General features: G+C 33.1%; 1 protein-coding gene across 1 annotated transcript; it reads right to left on the reverse strand.

Annotated features, from left to right (window-relative positions):
- Positions 1–8,047: 8,047 nt before the first annotated feature.
- LOC101895730 (uncharacterized) lies at positions 8,048–24,308 on the reverse strand. The gene is made up of 7 exons (XM_059130303.1): positions 24,012–24,308; positions 23,498–23,923; positions 22,783–23,432; positions 13,145–13,385; positions 9,111–9,255; positions 8,775–9,049; positions 8,048–8,716 (listed from the first exon to the last, which is right to left on the reverse strand). The coding sequence occupies exons 1-7, from the start codon at positions 24,192–24,194 to the stop codon at positions 8,060–8,062; spliced, it is 2,577 nt and encodes an 858-aa protein (XP_058986286.1). The 5' UTR covers positions 24,195–24,308; the 3' UTR covers positions 8,048–8,059.
- Between the last annotated feature and the right edge of the window lie 396 nt (positions 24,309–24,704).

Below are 24,704 nucleotides of genomic sequence, written 5' to 3' on the forward strand. Positions count from 1 at the left end.
TGTTTTTTTTTTTGTAAATCCGTCAGGGAAGTTTTTAAGAATATTTTTAATGCCATTTAAAGCGGTAATAGAAAAAAGAATTTTTAATATTCTCTAAGGCAGTAAAAATAGATTTTTAAGAAAATAGTGAATTTTTTAAAGAATATATTTTCACCAACCAACCTACCAATAAACGTGGATTTTTTAAAGAATATATTTTCACCAACCATCCGACCAATAAACGTGGATTTTTTAAAGAATATATTTTCACCAACCATCCGACCAATAAACGTGGATTTTTTAAAGAATATATTTTCACCAACCATCCGACCAATAAACGTGGATTTTTTAAAGAATATATTTTCACCAAACCATCCGACCAATAAACGTGGATTTTTTAAAGAATATATTTTCACCAACCATCCGATCAATAAACGTGGATTTTTTATAGAATATATTTTCACCAACCATCCGATCAATAAACGTGGATTTTTTAAAGAATATATTTTCACCAACCATCCGATCAATAAACGTGGATTTTTTAAAGAATATATTTTAACCAACAAAGAGGCCGATAAACGTGGATTTTTTAAAGAATATATTTTAACCAACAAAGAGGCCAATAAACTTTGATTTTTTAAAGAATATATTTTAACCAACAAAGAGGCCAATAAACTTGGATTTTTTAAAGAATATATTTTAACCAACAAAGAGGCCAATAAACGTGGATTTTTTAAAGAATATATTTTAACCAACAAAGAGGCCAATAAACGTGGATTTTTTAAAGAATATATTTTAACCAACAAAGAGGCCAATAAACGTGGATTTTTTAAAGAATATATTTTAACCAACAAAGAGGCCAATAAACGTGGATTTTTTAAAGAATATATTTTCACCAACCATCCGACCAATAAACGTGGATTTTTTAAAGAATATATTTTCACCAAACCATCCGACCAATAAACGTGGATTTTTTAAAGAATATATTTTCACCAACCATCCGATCAATAAACGTGGATTTTTTAAAGAATATATTTTCACCAACCATCCGATCAATAAACGTGGATTTTTTAAAGAATATATTTTCACCAACCATCCGATCAATAAACGTGGATTTTTTAAAGAATATATTTTAACCAACAAAGAGGCCAATAAACGTGGATTTTTTAAAGAATATATTTTAACCAACAAAGAGGCCAATAAACTTTGATTTTTTAAAGAATATATTTTAACCAACAAAGAGGCCAATAAACTTGGATTTTTTAAAGAATATATTTTAACCAACAAAGAGGCCAATAAACTTGGATTTTTTAAAGAATATATTTTAACCAACAAAGAGGCCAATAAACGTGGATTTTTTAAAGAATATATTTTAACCAACAAAGAGGCCAATAAACGTGGATTTTTTAAAGAATATATTTTAACCAACAAAGAGGCCAATAAACGTGGATTTTTTAAAGAATATATTTTAACCAACAAAGAGGCCAATAAACGTGGATTTTTTAAAGAATATATTTTAACCAACAAAGAGGCCAATAAACGTGGATTTTTTAAAGAATATATTTTAACCAACAAAGAGGCCAATAAACGTGGATTTTTTAAAGAATATATTTTAACCAACAAAGAGGCCAATAAACGTGGATTTTTTAAAGAATATATTTTAACCAACAAAGAGGCCAATAAACGTGGATTTTTTAAAGAATATATTTTAACCAACAAAGAGGCCAATAAACGTGGATTTTTTAAAGAATATATTTTAACCAACAAAGAGGCCAATAAACGTGAATTTTTTAAAGAATATATTTTAACCAACAAAGAGGCCAATAAACGTGAATTTTTTAAAGAATATATTTAACCAACAAAGAGGCCAATAAACGTGGATTTTTTAAAGAATATATTTTAACCAACAAAGAGGCCAATAAACGTGAATTTTTTAAAGAATATATTTTAACCAACAAAGAGGCCAATAAACGTGGATTTTTTAAAGAATATATTTTAACCAACAAAGAGGCCAATAAACGTGGATTTTTTAAAGAATATATTTTAACCAACAAAGAGGCCAATAAACGTGAATTTTTTAAAGAATATATTTTAACCAACAAAGAGGCCAATAAACGTGGATTTTTTAAAGAATATATTTTAACCAACAAAGAGGCCAATAAACGTGGATTTTTTAAAGAATATATTTTAACCAACAAAGAGGCCAATAAACGTGAATTTTTTAAAGAATATATTTTAACCAACAAAGAGGCCAATAAACGTGGATTTTTTAAAGAATATATTTTAACCAACAAAGAGGCCAATAAACGTGGATTTTTTAAAGAATATATTTTAACCAACAAAGAGGCCAATAAACGTGGATTTTTTAAAGAATATATTTTAACCAACAAAGAGGCCAATAAACGTGGATTTTTTAAAGAATATATTTAACCAACAAAGAGGCCAATAAACGTGGATTTTTTAAAGAATATATTTTAACCAACAAAGAGGCCAATAAACGTGGATTTTTTAAAGAATATATTTTAACCAACAAAGAGGCCAATAAACGTGGATTTTTTAAAGAATATATTTTAACCAACAAAGAGGCCAATAAACGTGGATTTTTTAAAGAATATATTTTAACCAACAAAGAGGCCAATAAACGTGGATTTTTTAAAGAATATATTTTAACCAACAAAGAGGCCAATAAACGTGGATTTTTTAAAGAATATATTTTAACCAACAAAGAGGCCAATAAACGTGGATTTTTTAAAGAATATATTTTAACCAACAAAGAGGCCAATAAACGTGGATTTTTTAAAGAATATATTTAACCAACAAAGAGGCCAATAAACGTGGATTTTTTAAAGAATATATTTTAACCAACAAAGAGGCCAATAAACGTGGATTTTTTAAAGAATATATTTTAACCAACAAAGAGGCCAATAAACGTGGATTTTTTAAAGAATATATTTTAACCAACAAAGAGGCCAATAAACGTGGATTTTTTAAAGAATATATTTTAACCAACAAAGAGGCCAATAAACGTGGATTTTTTAAAGAATATATTTTAACCAACAAAGAGGCCAATAAACGTGGATTTTTTAAAGAATATATTTTAACCAACAAAGAGGCCAATAAACGTGGATTTTTTAAAGAATATATTTTAACCAACAAAGAGGCCAATAAACGTGGATTTTTTAAAGAATATATTTTAACCAACAAAGAGGCCAATAAACGTGGATTTTTTAAAGAATATATTTTAACCAACAAAGAGGCCAATAAACGTGGATTTTTTAAAGAATATATTTTAACCAACAAAGAGGCCAATAAACGTGGATTTTTTAAAGAATATATTTTAACCAACAAAGAGGCCAATAAACGTGGATTTTTTAAAGAATATATTTTAACCAACAAAGAGGCCAATAAACGTGGATTTTTTAAAGAATATATTTTAACCAACAAAGAGGCCAATAAACGTGGATTTTTTAAAGAATATATTTTAACCAACAAAGAGGCCAATAAACGTGGATTTTTTAAAGAATATATTTTAACCAACAAAGAGGCCAATAAACGTGGATTTTTTAAAGAATATATTTTAACCAACAAAGAGGCCAATAAACGTGGATTTTTTAAAGAATATATTTTAACCAACAAAGAGGCCAATAAACGTGGATTTTTTAAAGAATATATTTTAACCAACAAAGAGGCCAATAAACGTGGATTTTTTAAAGAATATATTTTAACCAACAAAGAGGCCAATAAACGTGGATTTTTTAAAGAATATATTTTAACCAACAAAGAGGCCAATAAACGTGGATTTTTTAAAGAATATATTTTAACCAACAAAGAGGCCAATAAACGTGGATTTTTTAAAGAATATATTTTAACCAACAAAGAGGCCAATAAACGTGGATTTTTTAAAGAATATATTTTAACCAACAAAGAGGCCAATAAACGTGGATTTTTTAAAGAATATATTTTAACCAACAAAGAGGCCAATAAACGTGGATTTTTTAAAGAATATATTTTAACCAACAAAGAGGCCAATAAACGTGGATTTTTTAAAGAATATATTTTAACCAACAAAGAGGCCAATAAACGTGGATTTTTTAAAGAATATATTTTAACCAACAAAGAGGCCAATAAACGTGGATTTTTTAAAGAATATATTTTAACCAACAAAGAGGCCAATAAACGTGGATTTTTTAAAGAATATATTTTAACCAACAAAGAGGCCAATAAACGTGGATTTTTAAAGAATATATTTTAACCAACAAAGAGGCCAATAAACGTGGATTTTTTAAAGAATATATTTTAACCAACAAAGAGGCCAATAAACGTGGATTTTTTAAAGAATATATTTTAACCAACAAAGAGGCCAATAAACGTGGATTTTTTTAAAGAATATATTTTAACCAACAAAGAGGCCAATAAACGTGGATTTTTTAAAGAATATATTTTAACCAACAAAGAGGCCAATAAACGTGGATTTTTTTAAAGAATATATTTTAACCAACAAAGAGGCCAATAAACGTGGATTTTTTAAAGAATATATTTTAACCAACAAAGAGGCCAATAAACGTGGATTTTTTAAAGAATATATTTTAACCAACAAGAGGCCAATAAACGTGGATTTTTTAAAGAATATATTTTAACCAACAAAGAGGCCAATAAACGTGGATTTTTTAAAGAATATATTTTAACCAACAAAGAGGCCAATAAACGTGGATTTTTTAAAGAATATATTTTAACCAACAAAGAGGCCAATAAACGTGGATTTTTTAAAGAATATATTTTAACCAACAAAGAGGCCAATAAACGTGGATTTTTTAAAGAATATATTTTAACCAACAAAGAGGCCAATAAACGTGGATTTTTTAAAGAATATATTTTAACCAACAAAGAGGCCAATAAACGTGGATTTTTTAAAGAATATATTTTAACCAACAAAGAGGCCAATAAACGTGGATTTTTTAAAGAATATATTTTAACCAACAAAGAGGCCAATAAACGTGGATTTTTTAAAGAATATATTTTAACCAACAAAGAGGCCAATAAACGTGGATTTTTTAAAGAATATATTTTAACCAACAAAGAGGCCAATAAACGTGGATTTTTTAAAGAATATATTTTAACCAACAAAGAGGCCAATAAACGTGGATTTTTTAAAGAATATATTTTAACCAACAAAGAGGCCAATAAACGTGGATTTTTTTAAAGAATATATTTTAACCAACAAAGAGGCCAATAAACGTGGATTTTTTAAAGAATATATTTAACCAACAAAGAGGCCAATAAACGTGGATTTTTTAAAGAATATATTTTAACCAACAAAGAGGCCAATAAACGTGGATTTTTTAAAGAATATATTTTAACCAACAAAGAGGCCAATAAACGTGGATTTTTTAAAGAATATATTTTAACCAACAAAGAGGCCAATAAACGTGGATTTTTTAAAGAATATATTTTAACCAACAAAGAGGCCAATAAACGTGGATTTTTTAAAGAATATATTTTAACCAACAAAGAGGCCAATAAACGTGGATTTTTTAAAGAATATATTTTAACCAACAAAGAGGCCAATAAACGTGGATTTTTTAAAGAATATATTTTAACCAACAAAGAGGCCAATAAACGTGGATTTTTTAAAGAATATATTTTAACCAACAAAGAGGCCAATAAACGTGGATTTTTTAAAGAATATATTTTAACCAACAAAGAGGCCAATAAACGTGGATTTTTTAAAGAATATATTTTAACCAACAAAGAGGCCAATAAACGTGGATTTTTTAAAGAATATATTTTAACCAACAAAGAGGCCAATAAACGTGGATTTTTAAAGAATATATTTTAACCAACAAAGAGGCCAATAAACGTGGATTTTTTAAAGAATATATTTTAACCAACAAAGAGGCCAATAAACGTGGATTTTTTAAAGAATATATTTTAACCAACAAAGAGGCCAATAAACGTGGATTTTTTAAAGAATATATTTTAACCAACAAAGAGGCCAATAAACGTGGATTTTTTAAAGAATATATTTTAACCAACAAAGAGGCCAATAAACGTGGATTTTTTAAAGAATATATTTTAACCAACAAAGAGGCCAATAAACGTGGATTTTTTAAAGAATATATTTTAACCAACAAAGAGGCCAATAAACGTGGATTTTTTAAAGAATATATTTTAACCAACAAAGAGGCCAATAAACGTGGATTTTTTAAAGAATATATTTTAACCAACAAAGAGGCCAATAAACGTGGATTTTTTAAAGAATATATTTTAACCAACAAAGAGGCCAATAAACGTGGATTTTTTAAAGAATATATTTTAACCAACAAAGAGGCCAATAACGTGGATTTTTTAAAGAATATATTTAACCAACAAAGAGGCCAATAAACGTGGATTTTTTAAAGAATATATTTTAACCAACAAAGAGGCCAATAAACGTGGATTTTTTAAAGAATATATTTTAACCAACAAAGAGGCCAATAAACGTGGATTTTTTAAAGAATATATTTTAACCAACAAAGAGGCCAATAAACGTGGATTTTTAAAGAATATATTTTAACCAACAAAGAGGCCAATAAACGTGGATTTTTTTAAAGAATATATTTTAACCAACAAAGAGGCCAATAAACGTGGATTTTTTAAAGAATATATTTTAACCAACAAAGAGGCCAATAACGTGGATTTTTTAAAGAATATATTTTAACCAACAAAGAGGCCAATAAACGTGGATTTTTTAAAGAATATATTTTAACCAACAAAGAGGCCAATAAACGTGAATTTTTTAAAGAATATATTTTAACCAACAAAGAGGCCAATAAACGTGGATTTTTTAAAGAATATATTTTAACCAACAAAGAGGCCAATAAACGTGAATTTTTTAAAGAATATATTTTAACCAACAAAGAGGCCAATAAACGTGGATTTTTTAAAGAATATATTTTAACCAACAAAGAGGCCAATAAACGTGGATTTTTTAAAGAATATATTTTAACCAACAAAGAGGCCAATAAACGTGAATTTTTTAAAGAATATATTTTAACCAACAAAGAGGCCAATAAACGTGGATTTTTTAAAGAATATATTTTAACCAACAAAGAGGCCAATAAACGTGGATTTTTTAAAGAATATATTTTAACCAACAAAGAGGCCAATAAACGTGGATTTTTTAAAGAATATATTTTAACCAACAAAGAGGCCAATAAACGTGGTTTTCTTAAAGGATATGTTTTTACCAACGAAGAGGCAAATAACGTGTATTTTTTTCACCAACGAAGAGGCCAATAAACTTGACTTTTAACCAAAGAAGATGTTTCTTTTCACCAACGAAGAGACCAATAAACGTGGCTTTTTTTCACCAACGAAGAGGCCGATAAACGTGGCTTCTTTTTCACCAACGAAGAGACCAATAGACGAGAACTTTCTAAGAATAATTTTGGAACATTCAAGAGACTAAAAAACGTGAATTTTTTAAACACTAAACCGGATGAAACATATATATGGGAGTTATAGCTATATCTGAACCGATTTCCTCCAAATTTGATGTACGTGCTTCTAGACTGAATTCGGTGGGATGTACTAAAATTCAGGACTTTTTGACAGATATTGGCCATTTGATGCACAATTAACCCGAAATCGGTTGAAGTTATATGTAGGGCTATATTCAAATCTGAACCGATTTTGATAAAATTTAGCAGAGGTATTTCTGAACTCTAAAAAATATTTGGCGCCAATTATCATGGTTGTCGAATGTATATTACGAATGTGAGGGACTTCAACATCAAATCGGATGAAACATATATATGGGAGTTATAGCTATATCTGAACCGATTTTCTCCAAATTTGATGTACTTGTTTCTAAACTGAATTCGTTTGGATGTACCAAAATTAAGGTCATTTGGACTTATATTAACCCGAAATCGGTTGAAGATATATGGGAGCTATATCTAAACCTGGTCCGATTATTACCTCAAAAGTAACTATGGGTTTATCTCGTTTCTTTCTCCAACAATTGCACAAAGACATAATACCCTTACTCTACGTGGTGTAGGGTATAATAAGTGTAGATGGCTTTAAAAATAACAATACTTTATTCCTTATAAAAATAATCCCGCAAAACCAATTCCATCATATCGTCAATACATTCCAACATATAATGCCGGAAATTGACATCAATTTTCACCAGCTCCAATACCTCATCCGTTCGATCAACATTTGTATAACGATGAAAATCATCGGGACGGTTTAATTTCATGTCACGCAAATAATCTCCTGGAACTCTCAAAATCGTTGCCGCTATGCAATTATATAGAGCACCAAACAAAGCCAAATCTTTCAAGGAATTCTCAAATTCCTGGAAGGTCATAAAATCCTCGGCATTCAAAGACATTCGAGATAACTCCTCCTTAAATTGTTGATAATATATTTCATGACATTCCTTCTCAATTTCTTTACGATCCGAAGGTTTAATGTTCATATAGAGGGTCATAAGGACATCAATGGCAGCTGGGGAATAACGACACAATTGGAAGTCGACAAATGCTGCACCCTTCGAATAGGGTTCATCCTTAGCAAAGAACACATTGCCACCCCAGACATCACGGTGACAGAAGACATTGTTATATTTGGTCGAAGGATTCACCATGTCATAGACGGTGTCCAATATTGAGGGCAAACGGGATTTAATGAACTCCTGCAGGGGCTCCGATTGGTAGTTCGGATGTTTGAGGGCCACAGCCAATACGGCCTGAAATAGAAAGGAGATTTCTAAGAATCCCCAAATTAAGTTTTGGTAGATCACCTACCTTAATACCCGCCGTATACCACACAACCTTGGGATTAACCGTAACCTCATACAGCACATCCTTGAGCTGATCACCAATTTTGATTTGATTCTTTCGCTCATAGCCCACACTGCAGGCATGCATACTGGCCAGACCTTTGAGTATGGAGCAAATTTGTGGTTTATTTAGAAATACGGAGGAATCCTTCATGGGCTTATAGCCCAAGTCCAAGATGTTTTGCATCACAAAGAGATCCGGTTTGACTAGATAACACTGGGCACACCAAATATTGGGAGCTGTAAAAAATGCATAAATTAGTGGTTTGAAAATATTTAAACATATTTGCAGTAGACTTACTCAGTTTCTTAAGTTCATTTAGCAATTTTTGATATAAAGTAGCCTCCTTCGTCAGCATGCCGGAACGTTCAATGAAATCCGACATATCGGGATTTTGGTAGGGTTTCGTCTTAACAAACAGCCGAATATGACTGAGTTCATTTTCCTGAAAGTAAATATGGAAGTATTAATTAAGGATTTTATTATATTTTTAAGGATTTTTTAAATTCTTTTCCTTTATCTGAACTATGAAAAAGGAACTTTTTCATATATCAAAGCAAATTCCAAATATTATTTTAGGATGGAAAGTCAACGTTTTTCAGAAAATCTTTATAAAAAAAGACCAGCAAGTAAGTGCCCGCTGCTTCGTCAGCAATAGTTCGTGTTAGGCCCTTTTTAGTACTTAAAATGTTCAGTTTGATAACATCTTTACATCAAAACTTTATACATCCCACTACATTTTCAGACTTTCAAGGTTTTACTTTTTCGGAAAAAATAATAGGAAAATGTTTACCTATTGCACCAAGAAGTCTTCATTTTAAATTTTGCCGCTGAACCCACATCCAATTTTTCTGTCCAAAAGTATTTCAACGTCTACATCTGTAATCCTTAGAAACCAATAGTGACCTCAATATTATATTTCAGATTTTCAGCTATATCCCTTCACCCAATACCAAACTCAGTAACATTTAGTACACATATCCATAACGATCTACATCTCTCTCTATTCAAGACACCAACAGTGATCCAAAATTCGTATAATTTAGTACTTTCCGAAAAATTATGGTACACATTCGCAAAACCACCACCAGATACCAACAGAGATCCCAATATCAAATTTAGGGATTCCAGCCCTATCCCTTCGCCCAATACCAAATTTAGTACCATTTAATACTTTTTGTACAATTGAAGTACAATATTCCAAACAACCTCCATTTATCAATTCCAGACATCAAGAGAGACCTCAATATCACTTTTGAGGATACCTGCTCTATCCCTGCCCTAACTTCACCTATTACCAAAATTAGTACCATTTTATACAGTTATAGTGCGTATATTCAAAACCAACTCCTTCTCTCAACCACAGACATCAACAGTGACATAAATATCAAATTTGAAAATTCCAGCCCAAATTTGGTCTTGATACCCAAGACCAAATTTAGTACTATTTAGTACTTTTGGTACAATTATAGTACACATTTCCGAAACCACCGCCACATCTCAATTCCAGATACAAATAGAGAACTCAATATCAAATTTCGGGATTCTCTTCATCCAATACCACATTTAGTACCATTTAGTATTTTTGGTACAATTTTTGTAAAATTTTCCATATAACCTCTTTATATCAAATCCAGACATCAACAGCATAACTGTCCTTTAGTACTTTTCGAAAAAATATAGTACCCATCTTCAAAACAATTTCTTTACCTCAACTTAGATAACAAGAGTGACCTCATATCAAATTACATGATATCAGTTCTATCCCTTCACCCAATACCTACTGCCAAATCTCAAACACGGATACCAACAGTGGCATCCCATATTAAATTTCAGAATTTGAGCTCTTTCCTTTACCCAATACCAAATTTAGTACCATTTAGTCCTTTTGTACAATTGTACTACAAGTTTCCAAAAAACCACCTTATATCAATTTCAGACATCAGCAGAGACCTCAATATGAAACTTGAGGTTACCTCCCCTTTACCCAATTTGGTACCATTTAGTACTTTTCGTAAAAATATAATACACATTTTCAAAACAATCTCTATGTATCTCAAGCTCAGATATCAACGGTATATCAAATTTCAGGATTTCAGCTCTATTCCTTCACCCAATACCCAATTCTGTGAAATATAGCACTTTTAGTACAAATATAGGGCATATTTCCAAACCACTGCCAAATCTCAAACAGGGATACCAACAGTGGCATTCCATATTAAATTTCAGAATTTGAGCTCTATCCTTTACCCAATACCAAATTTAGTACTATTTAGTCCTTTTGTACTAGTACAATTGTACAAAAGGACTAAATAGTACAAGTTTCCAAAAATTTCAGACATCAACAGAGACCTCAATATGAAACTTGAGGTAACCTCCCCTATCCCTTTACCCAATACCCAATTTGGTACCATTTAGTACTTTTAGTACAAATTTAAAAACAATCTCTATATCTCAACCTCAGATATCAACGGTATATCAAATTTCAGGATTTCAGCTCTATCCCTTCACCCAATACCCAACTTAGTTACATTTAGTACTTTTCGTACATATTTAGGGCGTATATCCAAACCACTACCAAATCTCAGACACATGTACCAAGAGTGGCATCTCATATCAAGTTTTGGAATTTCAGCTCAATCCCTATTTACCATATACTCAATTAAGTACTATTTATATTTTCAAAACCACGTCCATATCTCAATTCCAGATACCAAACGAGAACTCAAAATCAAATTTGAGGTTTCCAGCTCTATTTCTTTACTCAATGCAAATTTAGTACCACTTAGTACTTTTCGTACAAATATAGCACATACTCTCCAAACAATCTCTATATAGCAACCTCAGATACAAACAGTGACCTCAATATCAAATTTGAGGATTTCAGCTACATCCCTTCAGTCAACACCCAATTCAGTACCATTTAGAACTTTTCGTACAATTATAGCACACATTGTTCGTGATTCCAGCCTTATCCCTTCACCCAGTACCAAAATTTGGTACCATTTAGTACTTTTCGAAAAAACGTCCAAAACTATCTCCAAATCTTAAAATTGGATACCAACAGTCTTTTAAATATAAAAATTCCGAATTTAAGTTATATCCCTTCAATCAGGCTACACATGAAGAGCGACCAATACCATTACCAATTTTCAGATTTCAAGTACTGTTCTGTTCATCCAATACCAATTTGTACCAAATATAGTATTATTCAGTACTTTTCGTGCACTCGTACACATTTCCAAAACCGCAAACCTACTACCAAGATGGATCCCAATTCAAAATGTCAGCTTCATCCGCTCACCCTAAACCAAAATTTTTCAAATTTAGAATCATTTAGTACGGTTTTGAAAAGCGAGCGCTTCACCGGGAATGGGCCAAAATATCGCTGAGCAACATTCGGGCAGACGTGTGACGGTTTCATAGGCCGTTTGAAGGCCATAATTCGTGCAAAAGGTGACCAATTCGAACAAATCTAAACTTATTCTAAAATTTGATGCTATTTCCGACATGTGAAAAATATGGCATTTGACTTTGTTGTAGTTTTTTTTTTATCTCACTCTGTATATGGTACCTCACGCACATTTTAACATTTTCCAAAAATTATCGCATATCTCCTAAAAAGTCATGAAAGTAGCTAATATAGTCCAAACCTGGCACGTCGCAATATTTATATTATATTTAATTAGCTCCGATTTGAAATGGACAATTTTGGCCTATTCTTCGGAACCTACTCCATACAACAATTTGAATAACCATAACAGAAATCAAAATATATTACAATAAATCTGTCGGCTGATACTTTTTTACAAAATCTCAGCTTTAAGTTTTCGTCTGGGCGTTTATTCTCGATCAGTCATTCAGTTATTTTACTCCTCTTTTATATATAGAGAAAAAAGACTAGGGCTACGGTATTGGCATGTAGGTGGGTGTGTAGGTGGGTGATAAGACAGGGTTTTTTGAAACTTGTGTTAAAAGCTACTAAAAACTGTGTTTTTGAGCTAAAGTCGTAAAGAGGTCAGACTGTTCACTATTCACTATTCAAAAAAAAAAAAAAAATAAATAAATAAATAAATAAAATAAATAAATAAATAAATAAATAAAATGTCTTATTAAGATCATGATCGGCACAATGGTCCAGAGGTCTTCAAGTATAACATAACAACATAAACCGATTTTCCAATTTTTCTTTTTTAACAAATTCGTATAAATTCACCCCTTTTTTGAAATCACTATAATCACTAACATCATAAATCTTCCATAGAAATCTAATCTCCACTCATATAGTCCATTTTAGGAAATTGTTTATCATGGGCCACAGAGTGGCGGCTTACCTCCGCCTTTTGATATCTCAAATGTAAATGGAAATATTCGCCCAAATATCCAATTGTACTCAGCTCTGGAACAATTTCATATTCCTTTAGTTCACCACCGGCAATTCCCTGTTCTTTTAATATCTTCTCCAGAATTTGTTCACATTCTTCGCGCGTTACTAAATCATGGCGATTATGTCGTTCGATTAAATCTTTATTATTTTGTTTATCTTTCATTATGAATTCAAAATGTCGAAACAAGCTTTAATTCATTAACAAAAAAAAAAAAACACACGTGATAGCGGCGGTTATGGAAAGAGCCGCACAGCGTTCTACTCGGATTGAATTTTTAAATACAACTGAGCGTCGAATCAGTGGTGCTGTGGAGAGATACTTGAAGAGTGTTATTTGAGACCTGTACAATGGAATGGTGAGCATATTAAGTGAGTCTCTCGGGTTGTAACAACTCGCAGAAGGTATTATCTATGTTAATAAAAGAGTAAAAGGATTGACTGAATTAATGATTCATCAACGCCCAGAAGGTAGAATCTTAAAATTTTGGGTGAGGGTCACCCTTGGTCCGCAGGTGTCAGATAGGGCTGGGTTTTTTAGAACTTCGTCTTAAAACGGTACGAAAAAGGCTAAAAGGTGCCAAACATTATACCCTTTGTATTTGACGAACCAGTAGAGCCGGAACTCTTAAATTTGGAATGGGGGTCACAGATGGAGTGTATGATGGATGTACCAAAGGGTTTTTTTCGAAATTCGTATCATGTAAACGGTTAGAGCTAAAAATTTTAAATTTGGAAGGGGAATCAATTTTGAGGAAGACGATGTAAGGAGGTAGTTTTGAAAACGTGTAGTCATACAATTTGAATTTAGAAGAACGGGTGGAGCTGGCATCCTGAACTTTGTAATTAAATTTGCTGGCGGAGTGTAGGATTTGGATATGGAGGTACTTTTCGAAATTTATACTTATGTGCACAAAAAGCAATAAATGGTACTAAATTTGGTACAATTTCGATTTAGATGAACCGATACCGATATAATTTTAATTTTGGGGGAAATGTAGATTTGGAATGCAGAAATTCAGATTAGGAAGTTTTGGAAATTAGTACTAAATGGTATAATTGAAATATTGGGAGAAACGATAGAGTTGGATTGCTAAGATTTTGGAAACAAGATTACCATTGCATTGTTGGATTGGGATATGTAATAAGTTTTGAAAATTTGTACGTATGTGTACAAAATGGTACTAAATTTGGTACAATTAAAATTTTGGTAGAAACGATAGCGTTGGAGTGCTGATATTTGGAAACGAGATTATTATTGCATTATTGGATTGGGGTATGTAGGAAGTTTTGTAAATTCGTATTTATGTATGTGTACTAAATGGTACTAAATTTGCTACAAATTGGAGGTGTGGTGAACCGATGGAGCTGGAATGCTGACATTTGGGAATTAGATTTCTATGGGATTGAGGTATGGAGTTAGTTTTGGATATTTGGAATGAGAGTCACTGATGGAGTCCAGGATAGCAGTACCAAAGGAATTTTTGGAAATTCGAATTTTAAGGTTGCGAAAAACTATAAAATGGTACTAAACTTCTAAAATTGTGAAATTTGTATGAGAATCAAGGCGGGAAAGTATGTTTAATATATGAAGGTGGTTTTGGTATGTGTACTAAATGTGCGAACTGTATCAAATGGTACTAAATTCGGAAAAGTTTGGTATAGGATGAACAGATAAAGCCGAAATGTTGTGTTGGGGTCTACGTTAGTGGTAGGTTTGTGATAGAGAGGTGTTTATGGAAATGTGTACTACAAGTGCAAGAAAAGTACTAAATGGTACTCTATTTTAAACAATTTGGTATTGAGTGAACAGATAGTGCTTGGAAATCTGAAATTTGATATTGTTCATGTGTAGCCTGGATATATGGAAGTGGTTTCGGAAATGTGTATAATAATTGTACGAAAAGTACTGAATGGAAATTCTGAAATCTGATATTTCGTTTACTGATAGTATCTATGTTTGAGATTTCTGCGAAAAGTACTAAATGGTGCTAAATTTGGTATTGCATGAAGGTATAGGGTTGAAATCCTGGAATTTGATTTAGATGTCACTGTTGGTGTCTGCGGTTAAGATATGGGTGTGGTTTTGGAAATGTACTTAATGGTCTAAATTGGGTGAAATTGGGTTGATATTGAGTATGTACTCTGTTGGTTGGTGAGATATAGAGGTGGTTATGGAAATGTGTTCTATAATTGTAGGAATGGTAAATGTAGGAATGATACCAAATTTTGTCGAAGGAATAGAGATACAATTCTGAAATTTGATCTTGAGGTCTCAATTGGTTTCTTGGATTGGTGGTTTTGCTATGCTTACTATGTTTGTACGAAATGTGCCAGCTGAACTAAATTTGGTACTGGATGAAGGAATGGAGGTGAAACCGTGAAATTTTATGTAAACATGGGCATTTGTTATTTGGAGTTTATGAAATACAGACAAATTAAAAAAAAAAAACAAGTAAAAAGAAGCTGGGTTCGGCTGGGCCGAACTTATTATTCCATCCACCATTGGGAAGGAATTTGAAAATTAAAAAATTCACCGAAAAATACGTTTTAAATGATATCCGTTATATGTGGGCTATATAAAGACGTGGACCTTCGTAGAAAGTGAAAGGTTGAAGTGTCCATTATTTGAATAATATCTGGTGAATACTAGCGCTAAAATCATCGAAATAACGAATATCAGGATGGAAGATCGTTTTAGGGGAGTACAGACAATTCCATTGATAAACTTGGCAACAATCATCAAATACCGAATAATGAGAGATACCGTTATATAAGGTCTATGAGAAGACATGGACCTGCATGAGCAATATTCAGTCATATATGGTAGTACCTATTAGGAACATATTATTCAAAATTTGAAACAATTCCGATTAATAAAGTCGATAAAATTATCAAAATACCGAATATCGGGAGGTATCATTATATGGGCGCCATGTGAAACGTGGACCTGCATAGAAAATTGTCCGTACCCATTGTAAACTTCAAATAAGAAATTGGAAAAAAGTCCGGTAAAAACTATCGCTAAAATCATCAAAATACCGAATATCGGCGGTACCGTTGTATGGGGGGTATGCGATATCGTGGACCTATATAGACACTTGCAGGGCTGCCCATATTCGACGAACCCATCTGGCAACGCCATAACTTTTGACAAAGATGTCACATCGCTTAATGACATACCGCGTTTGAAGCGTCAGTCCAAGCAGATTTTTACCATGAACCAATACATGCCACGCGAGCGCTCTGAAATAGATGAAATTTACATTCAACAGAAGAAGTCAATTGTGAAAAAAAATGTGAGAAGTGCGCCTTCTAAGAACACCATTAAGCACTTATACGAAAAATTTTCGACTGGTAAGGCTCTTTCTAATCCGAAGAGGCCATATAAAAGTCGACCAAGGCGATCGGCCGAGAATATCGCTGCCGTACGAGCCACTGTTGAGAGGTCCCCAAGAACATCCCAAAAACGCCGTTCTCAGCAGTTGGGCTTGGCCCGGTCCATTTTACAACGGATTATTCGCATTGATTTGCATTTGTTCCCGTACAAAATTCAATTGACAAAGAATGTTGCCTGCGGAGAAGCCTCGTCGATTGGAATGGGCCCAAAGTGCCCAAAGGTCCGTCGAATATGGGCAACCCTTTATATTTCATGGGATAAAGCACTCGGAAGAAACTTTTTGTGCGGATTTTCAAACAATTCAAATAAAAACATTTGGCTACAATCATCAAAATACCGAATATGGGGAGGTATCGGTTTATAGGGTAAACTCGATATCGTGGATCTATATAGACAAATCTCTTCCAGGAGGTAAAGTACTTCCAAAGAATTCCTTGTGTAGAAGTTCTGATAATTCCATTTAAAAAATACCGCATATCGGGGGTTCCGTTTTATGGGGGTTATACGATATTCTGCACCGATATAGCCCATCTTCGAACTTGACCTGCCTGCAGACAAAAGACAAATCTATGCAAAATTTTAGATTCCTATTTTTGACATTTTGACAGGGCTAAATCGTCTTAGAATTTTACGCTGATCAAGGATGTAAATACTTTTTTAGGTCTAAAATAATTATTTCGATGAGTTACAAACGGATACCCTCCAAACTTTATTTACCCTCCGTACTATGCATGGTGGAGGGTATAAAAACAAACGTACATAAATAGTTGTACCCATTTTTTAAAAATGTAGTAGTACGGTTTTTTTCTATATACGGTTGAATTAATTATTATATTGCAATTAAAAATATATACATTTTATAAAATGAATTTTTGTACTTACAATTTCGCTTTTTACCTTCATATATTTAAGGTAGTGGCTTTTCAATTCGTCTGAAACCTTAACAAGGCATTAAGCTTTTATTTTTGTTGGCGCTTAATCTATGTACGATTAGATAGGCCAGTAAACAACATGAAATATACAAGAAACAAATTTCGGCACTACCATGTTTGTTATATTATACCCCGGCCAATTTGTAAGTAGATAATCTCTACCGATAACGTTAGTTTGTTTACTACACCCGGGGTAAAATTGTATATGGCCCTTGTATTCGGGCTGTTGTGAGAGATTGTAAACAATATTTCATTTACGAGATCTTATCTACGCTCATTCTATCAAACTTGTTGTACACTTGCAGAGGGAGAGAGAGAGAGAGAGAGAGAGAGAGAGAGAGATGATAGGAGAGTATGTTTAAATAATTAATAATATTTAATTTGTGTGCTTCAGGCATTATAAAAACGAATGACAATGTTTGCAATTGATATTCTAAAGATGTTATAAACCGCTGAGATTATAGCTAGACAATATATCCATAACAGATTTTATTGGATGACAATGAGTTGATGGTCCAGGACCATGCACGTTTTTTACTAGTGATCGTTTTATTAAAAACAGTGTTAAGCCTAGTAGAACATTTTATGAATTTCAACACAATGGAATGGGATGACACATAATCGCTATATGGATGGTATTTAGTGAGAGGAGCATGTATAGGGCTTGAATTTTTAATAACAAATTATATGTATGTATTGTAGAAAATGTATATTTCAATATACCTATTTTAAGGCAATAGGCAACAAGTAAGCAAAGGCTATAGTCGTGCGGGGCCGACCATGTGATACCCTACAACACTACAACATGTCCAAATCCATTTTGGAAGATTTCGGTTTTGAAATTATGTCACGGTGCACTGCCCAGGTATTACCCTAACCATTTTGACCAGGGACATTTGCCCAATATTTACGCACTCCCTCGTGCTGTTAGTTATTGTGGTCCATTTTCCAGCTAAATATAATCCAATGGTCATTCAAAATGCTAGAATTCTTCCCTGTCCAAAATGCTCTTCCCAGGCGTGTCGAATGGCTTTAATTGCGTGATCAGGAAATTTTTTTCTGTTTTTGGTTCATTTGAACCCCTAAAATTTTGCGGTTATCTCCAAAACCAAGGCCAAAACCAAGGCCCCTCTGTATCTCCAAATTTAGACTTATCTATATTCTTTCTCGTCTACTATATTTGGCTATATTCGTCAACGAAATCAGCATAAAAAGCCAGAAGTTCGCCTTTTGTGAATTTCGAATATCGCCTGTAAGTAATGTTGGTATTTTTACACACAAAAGTAGTGGTCCATTCTACCCGCTGTCCTAAACTCTAACTTCATGCGAGATTTCCTTTGGATTCAACTTGTTAACTTTATAACGGCTGCAAAATCAGGAACATTTTTAGTTGTTGGTCCATTTCAACCCCTAAATATATTGCGGACATCTTTGAAAAGCATAGGCCTAGCCATTCTGAGCCTTACCCAACCCTTTTTCGTGAGGATAATTGCAATCTGTATATAATAACCCCAACCTGTGTTGTAAAATGAAAAAATATTACAAAATGTACAATTCATTATTATAAGTCAAATTGAAAAAATCGCATGCGATAAAAATATGAAAAAATAAAAAATGTCACAAAATACTACAAAATCTATATTAACATCATTATAGGCATCTTTTTATGCGATTTTTTCAGATTTTATACTTTTATGGTAAGAGGGCATTCTGAATTGACGAAATTTGCCGAATTCGGTCAAGCCATTCTGGAGATATAAGCATTCTAGCTAACATCCCCTTCCTTCTATATATACATTGTATATTTTTCTCTATATATAACCGACATATTTACTGTCGGCATCTACGTAACGGTCAGAATTGACCTGTTCGTCTGTTTGTGATTTTGCCGGGATTAAGAATATTCGCGGTTTAATGCAAAAATTTGACTTTTATTTAACACATATGTTGTGGTCTATTTCACCCACTAAATATTACCCGATGACCATCAAAATTGGAAGGATTCTGCCCAGCCCTAAGCTCTAGCCCTATGCTTACTTTCGTGTAGTAGTGTGGTCCATTCTACCCGCTGTCCTAAACTCTAACTTCATGCGAGATTTCCTTTGGATTCAACTTGTTAACTTTATAACGGCTGCAAAATCAGGATTTTTTTCAGTTTTTGGTCCATTTCAACCCCTAAATATTATGCAACCGTCTCCATAAATAAATAGGGTTCTATTCTGACCCTAGCCCCACCTCCATTCTAAATTTCATGAAGATCGGACCATAATTGCGACCTGTAGAGTGATTACAAATTAACATGAACAGACGGACAGACGGACGGACGGACATACATAGCTAGATCGACTCAGCTCGGCGAGCTAGGAAGATCCATATATACTTTCCTATGTGGGAAACCAATATTTCGTGGTGTTACATAATTTTTGGCCCAATCAAACTTATAATACCCCCCACACATAGTGTTGTAGGGTATAAAAATCATATAAGATCTATTCCTTAAGCTCAGCCTATAATGGATTTCTAAGAGAGGGTCTTTTTGCATTTAAAATTCCAAATTCGGAAGGATCATTTCAAACGTGTAACTGTAAATTCAGATATAGGGTTTTCAACATTTTGTCTTATAACTTAAGAGGCCTGATCGAACTAATAATTTAAGACCCCACGTTGGTGCACGCCATTATTATTCTCGAAGACAGTATACGATTTCCAAACATGGTTCTTCCAAGAATCGTACCTTCGTAATGATAATCAAACTTTGAATAGGAGAGCGAAGATGGACAATACTGGGCCACTTTTATGTCTCAGTATATAGTATGACCTTTGATTGCTCATATTTGGACTCCCATTATTTGTATGTATTTTAGGAATATTAAAACAATTTCCGAGCTTGCCGAAGTGCGAAGTTTCTCGCTTCAATTTCACGATATTATTATTATTATTTTTTTTTTTTTTGAGGAAAATGTCAAATGGTTTGGACCGATGTATTCCATCTTCACTCTTCACCTATTTCAGATATAATTTAAAAAATTTCATTACAATTCGAGCATTCGATTACAAGATAACTTTTAAAATTTTAATTGAAATGTTTTGATTTAACATTTCAACTAATTTTTTTATAGGAGTAATTATTACGCAAATATTTAAGAATTTAAGAATGGCAAAATAGTAAATTTGGGCCAAGTATTTTTAAAATTAGAATATTTCTAACGGATAGTACTAGAAACCGATATACACCGATATATAAAAATGCAACGCCATAATTTGTACATTTTTTCAAATTTCACCTTTGGCACGAATTATGGCCTTCAAACGGCCAATGAAACCGTCACACGCTGCCCGAATGTTGCTCTGTGGTATTTTGACCAATTTCCAGACTCCAGACACAATAGTTCAACGAATTGGTATCCGGAGATTTTGGTGGCAATTGTGCGCTGGAATTTTTTTCTCTTCGGAGAATACCGAATTCGGCAGTTCACCACTTTCGGCTAAGCGAAGCAACTCTTTAGCTCTTTTGAGTCTATTTTCATTCTTTTGCGGTGTAAGTTCATGCACTTTTTGGAATTTCCATGGCTTTACCCTGAGTTCATCTTTTCAATATTTGCGAATGGAATATTGCGATATGTTCAGCTCACGAACTATTTTTCGGCCACTGCGACGCTGGTTGCTGGTTTCTTCCGTCCACACTTGACGCCGGCTACGCTACCAGTATCACGGTAACGAGCGATGATACACAAAAGATTTATTCACATTTAAAAGCTGGAGTGCTCTAACGATATCCACTTGTGATTTTCCAGCCAAATGTAAAGAAATCACACTATCATGCTTAAATTCCATCATGAATAACTTTTTTTTCTGGAAAATTCTCACCAAAATGCTTTTGTACGCTTGTAAACAACATGATGAGCTGTCACTCGCATAATTTTAACAGTTGTCGGACGAGTGGCTTAGAAATGGCAGCAGTTTGAATTTGGTCGCAGTTTTTTCATCTCACCCTGTATGTCTGGGCTCAGACATGAATAGCTATCCTAATACCAAATTTAAGATTTCAAGAACAATATATTTACCCAATACCAAATTGTACGAAATATAGTACTATTTTGTACTTTTGCGTGCACTTGTAGTACATATTCCCATACCCACCTCTTTATCACAACCGTAACACCAACAGGCATCCAAATATATAATTTCAAAACTCCAGCTTCATCCCTTCACCCTAAACCAAATTGTACCAAAATTAGTACCGTTTAGTACACTTAAGTACAATATTTCATAACTACATACAGTCCAATGAAATCATTTTTCCAAATTTCAGGTTTCCATCTCTTTCGGTCTACTCAAAATTTAAATTGTACCAAATTAAGTACGATTTAGTACACATAAGTATGAATTTCCAAAACTGCCTACATACCTCAGTCCTACAATAAAATAGTAATTTTATTTCCAAATTTCATGATTCTAACTCGATTGGTTGTCCCAAAATCAAAATTGTGCTGAATTTAGTACCATTTAGTACAAATAAGTACGAATTACCAAAACTACCTACATTCCGCAGTCCGAAAATGCAATAGTAATCTTATTTCCAAATTTCAGGATTCCAACTCTATCGGTTCATTCAAATCGAAATTGTACCAAATTTGGTACCATTTAGTGCTTTTCGTGCACATAAGTACACATTTCAAAAACTTTCTCCACATCTCAATCCTTCTACACCGCCAATAATGTTATTTTCAAAATTCAGGATTCCAGCTCCATCCATTCCTCCAAATTTAAATTGTACTAAATTTAGTACCTTTTAGTACTTTTCATATACATGCGTACACACTTCAAAAACTACCTCCTTACTTCAACTCTTCTCCTCAAACTTAATTTCCATTCCGAATTTTAAGTTTTTAGCTCTAAGCGTTCACATACAATACGAAAAAATACCAAATGTAGTACATTTTAGTACTTTTCGTACACTTATAGTGCGAATTTTCAAAAACCCTTTAGTACATCCATCATACACTCTATCAATGACCCTCATTCCAAAAATGTAAGAGTTCTAGCTATACTGTTTCCTCAAATACCAAGTACCGAGTTCCGAAGACCCAGCCAGAGGTCACTCTTGGTCCGTAGGGGTCAAAACCCTCACCCAAAATTTCAAGATTCTAGCTTCAGTCGTTTCGTCTGGGCGTTGATGAATCGTTATGTCAGTCAGTCAATTACTTTACTTTTTTATTAACATTGATTTTATTTCATTAATTCTAAATCATTTATTTCGGCTTAAAATTAAAATATTCCATGATCTCTTGCAATGGATATTGTATCTTTCCCATATAGGTAGGATCCATCTGAGCGACTCTCTCAAACATTGCAATTCGCTCACTATTCATATAGGCATCAAATGTCTTGGGTTCAGTGGCACGCATGTGGGCGGCCCAACCTGGGGGTAAATTAAATAATGGCACACAAATTGATCGCAGAGTTAAGACAGCCAGCAGAGCTTTGCGGCAATCTTCTTCGAATTCTTGCTGCGGTATCAGGTCTTCACTTATATTCAAACGTTTCAATTCCTCCTTCAAAGTCTTATGATAATATTTCAAGAGATCAGGTACCTCTTTATCTCTGCGTTGAGGATTTTCAAAATTATTATAGAGAAAATTGAGGACATCTATTGCCGGAGGACTGTAACGGGTCAGCTGGAAATCGACAATGCGACATTCCAGGGGTTCTTTGTCCAATTTGTCATATTTCCAAAATATGTTGCTGTTCCAGGAATCACGATGACACAATACGTTACGTAGAGTTTTCGAGGATTTGGATAACTCCTCCATATCCAGGAATACTTGATTAAGTTTTTGATTGATAAATTCCTGGGCCTCGGGGTACTGATATTTAGGGTGAGTTTGGGCTATATACAAAGCGGCCTGTGAGGGAAACACAAATTTAAATATTTTAAAATTTTTTCTTTTGTTTTCAAAAATGAACATACCTGAATACCCGTTATGTACCACTCATTTGCCGCACTTAGCTGCAATTCGATCAGGACATCCTTGAACTGTTCACCAATATTCAGTGACGCTTCGGCCTCCCAGGCAAGGCTGGCGGCATGAAATCTGGCCAGCAGTTGTAAACACAATTGCAAATGTTTCGTTGTGTAAATGTCATTTTTCGATAATTGCTTGAAACCCTTTTCGGGTAAGGAAAAATCTTCCAATACTAAAACATCGGAACGCACCAAATAGGATTTGGGAAATAAATCCGCCGGGGCAAAGCGTTGAATATTTGGTAAAATATTGGCATAAATGCTGGATTCTTTGCGAAAGAACCCTTTGCGTTCGCATTCATCGCGATAGACTTCATTGGTGACGGGGACGGATTTAACAAAAAAATTCAGATGTCTCTCGGTATCAGAATTCTATGGACGAAAAAAAAATTAAATATTTTAATTTTCAAAATTACAAAAAAAAAAAAAAAAAAAAAAAAATCAACAAATCAAAACTTACCCCCTCTTTAATATCTATTTCCAATTTATAATATTCTCCCATAAATCCCACCAGATCGCTGGAGGGTTTCACAACTCTGTGCGACAACAATTCAAATGCATTGTCACTGGGCAAATTTAAACAATTCTTGACAATTGTTAAACAATCGCTTTTGTTTAAAATTTCCACTGGTAGCTCTGCCATGCTTTCATCCACGATCACGCTCCAAACGCTACTAAATCAGAACGTTTCATTTGTTCCACAGAGCAATAACTGGCATTCCGTTCAATTTACATAATTTTGTTTTTGTTTATTTTTTTGAAAAATATAAATTAAGTTTTTCTCTTTTATCCAGAAATTTGTTTAAATTTGAGAGAATGAGAGAGCCTCACACACTAGCCATTAAGATAACAATAAATGTCAACTAGTTGTAGATTATCATAACTTGTTGAGATGGGCACAGTGGGCATAAAAATAAAAACAAAGAAAAAAATTGTCAAATAGGAAAGAAAATGAAAATTTTTATCTAATCGGCGTAATAAAATTCCATTTTCGGAAACCCCGAAAAGGTTATGAAGATAGTGTTAATAATATGAGACACACTTATAAATCGATCTTACCAAAAAGGGGCGGGGAAGATCCTCCCACTTTTAAATTTGTGAAGATATTCGAGTTAAGATTCCTTGGACTTCATGCATTATATGGTGTTGTCGG

This window comes from Musca domestica, unplaced genomic scaffold (genome assembly GCF_030504385.1).
Source record: "Musca domestica strain aabys unplaced genomic scaffold, Musca_domestica.polishedcontigs.V.1.1 72, whole genome shotgun sequence".
Lineage (NCBI taxonomy): Eukaryota > Metazoa > Arthropoda > Insecta > Diptera > Muscidae > Musca > Musca domestica.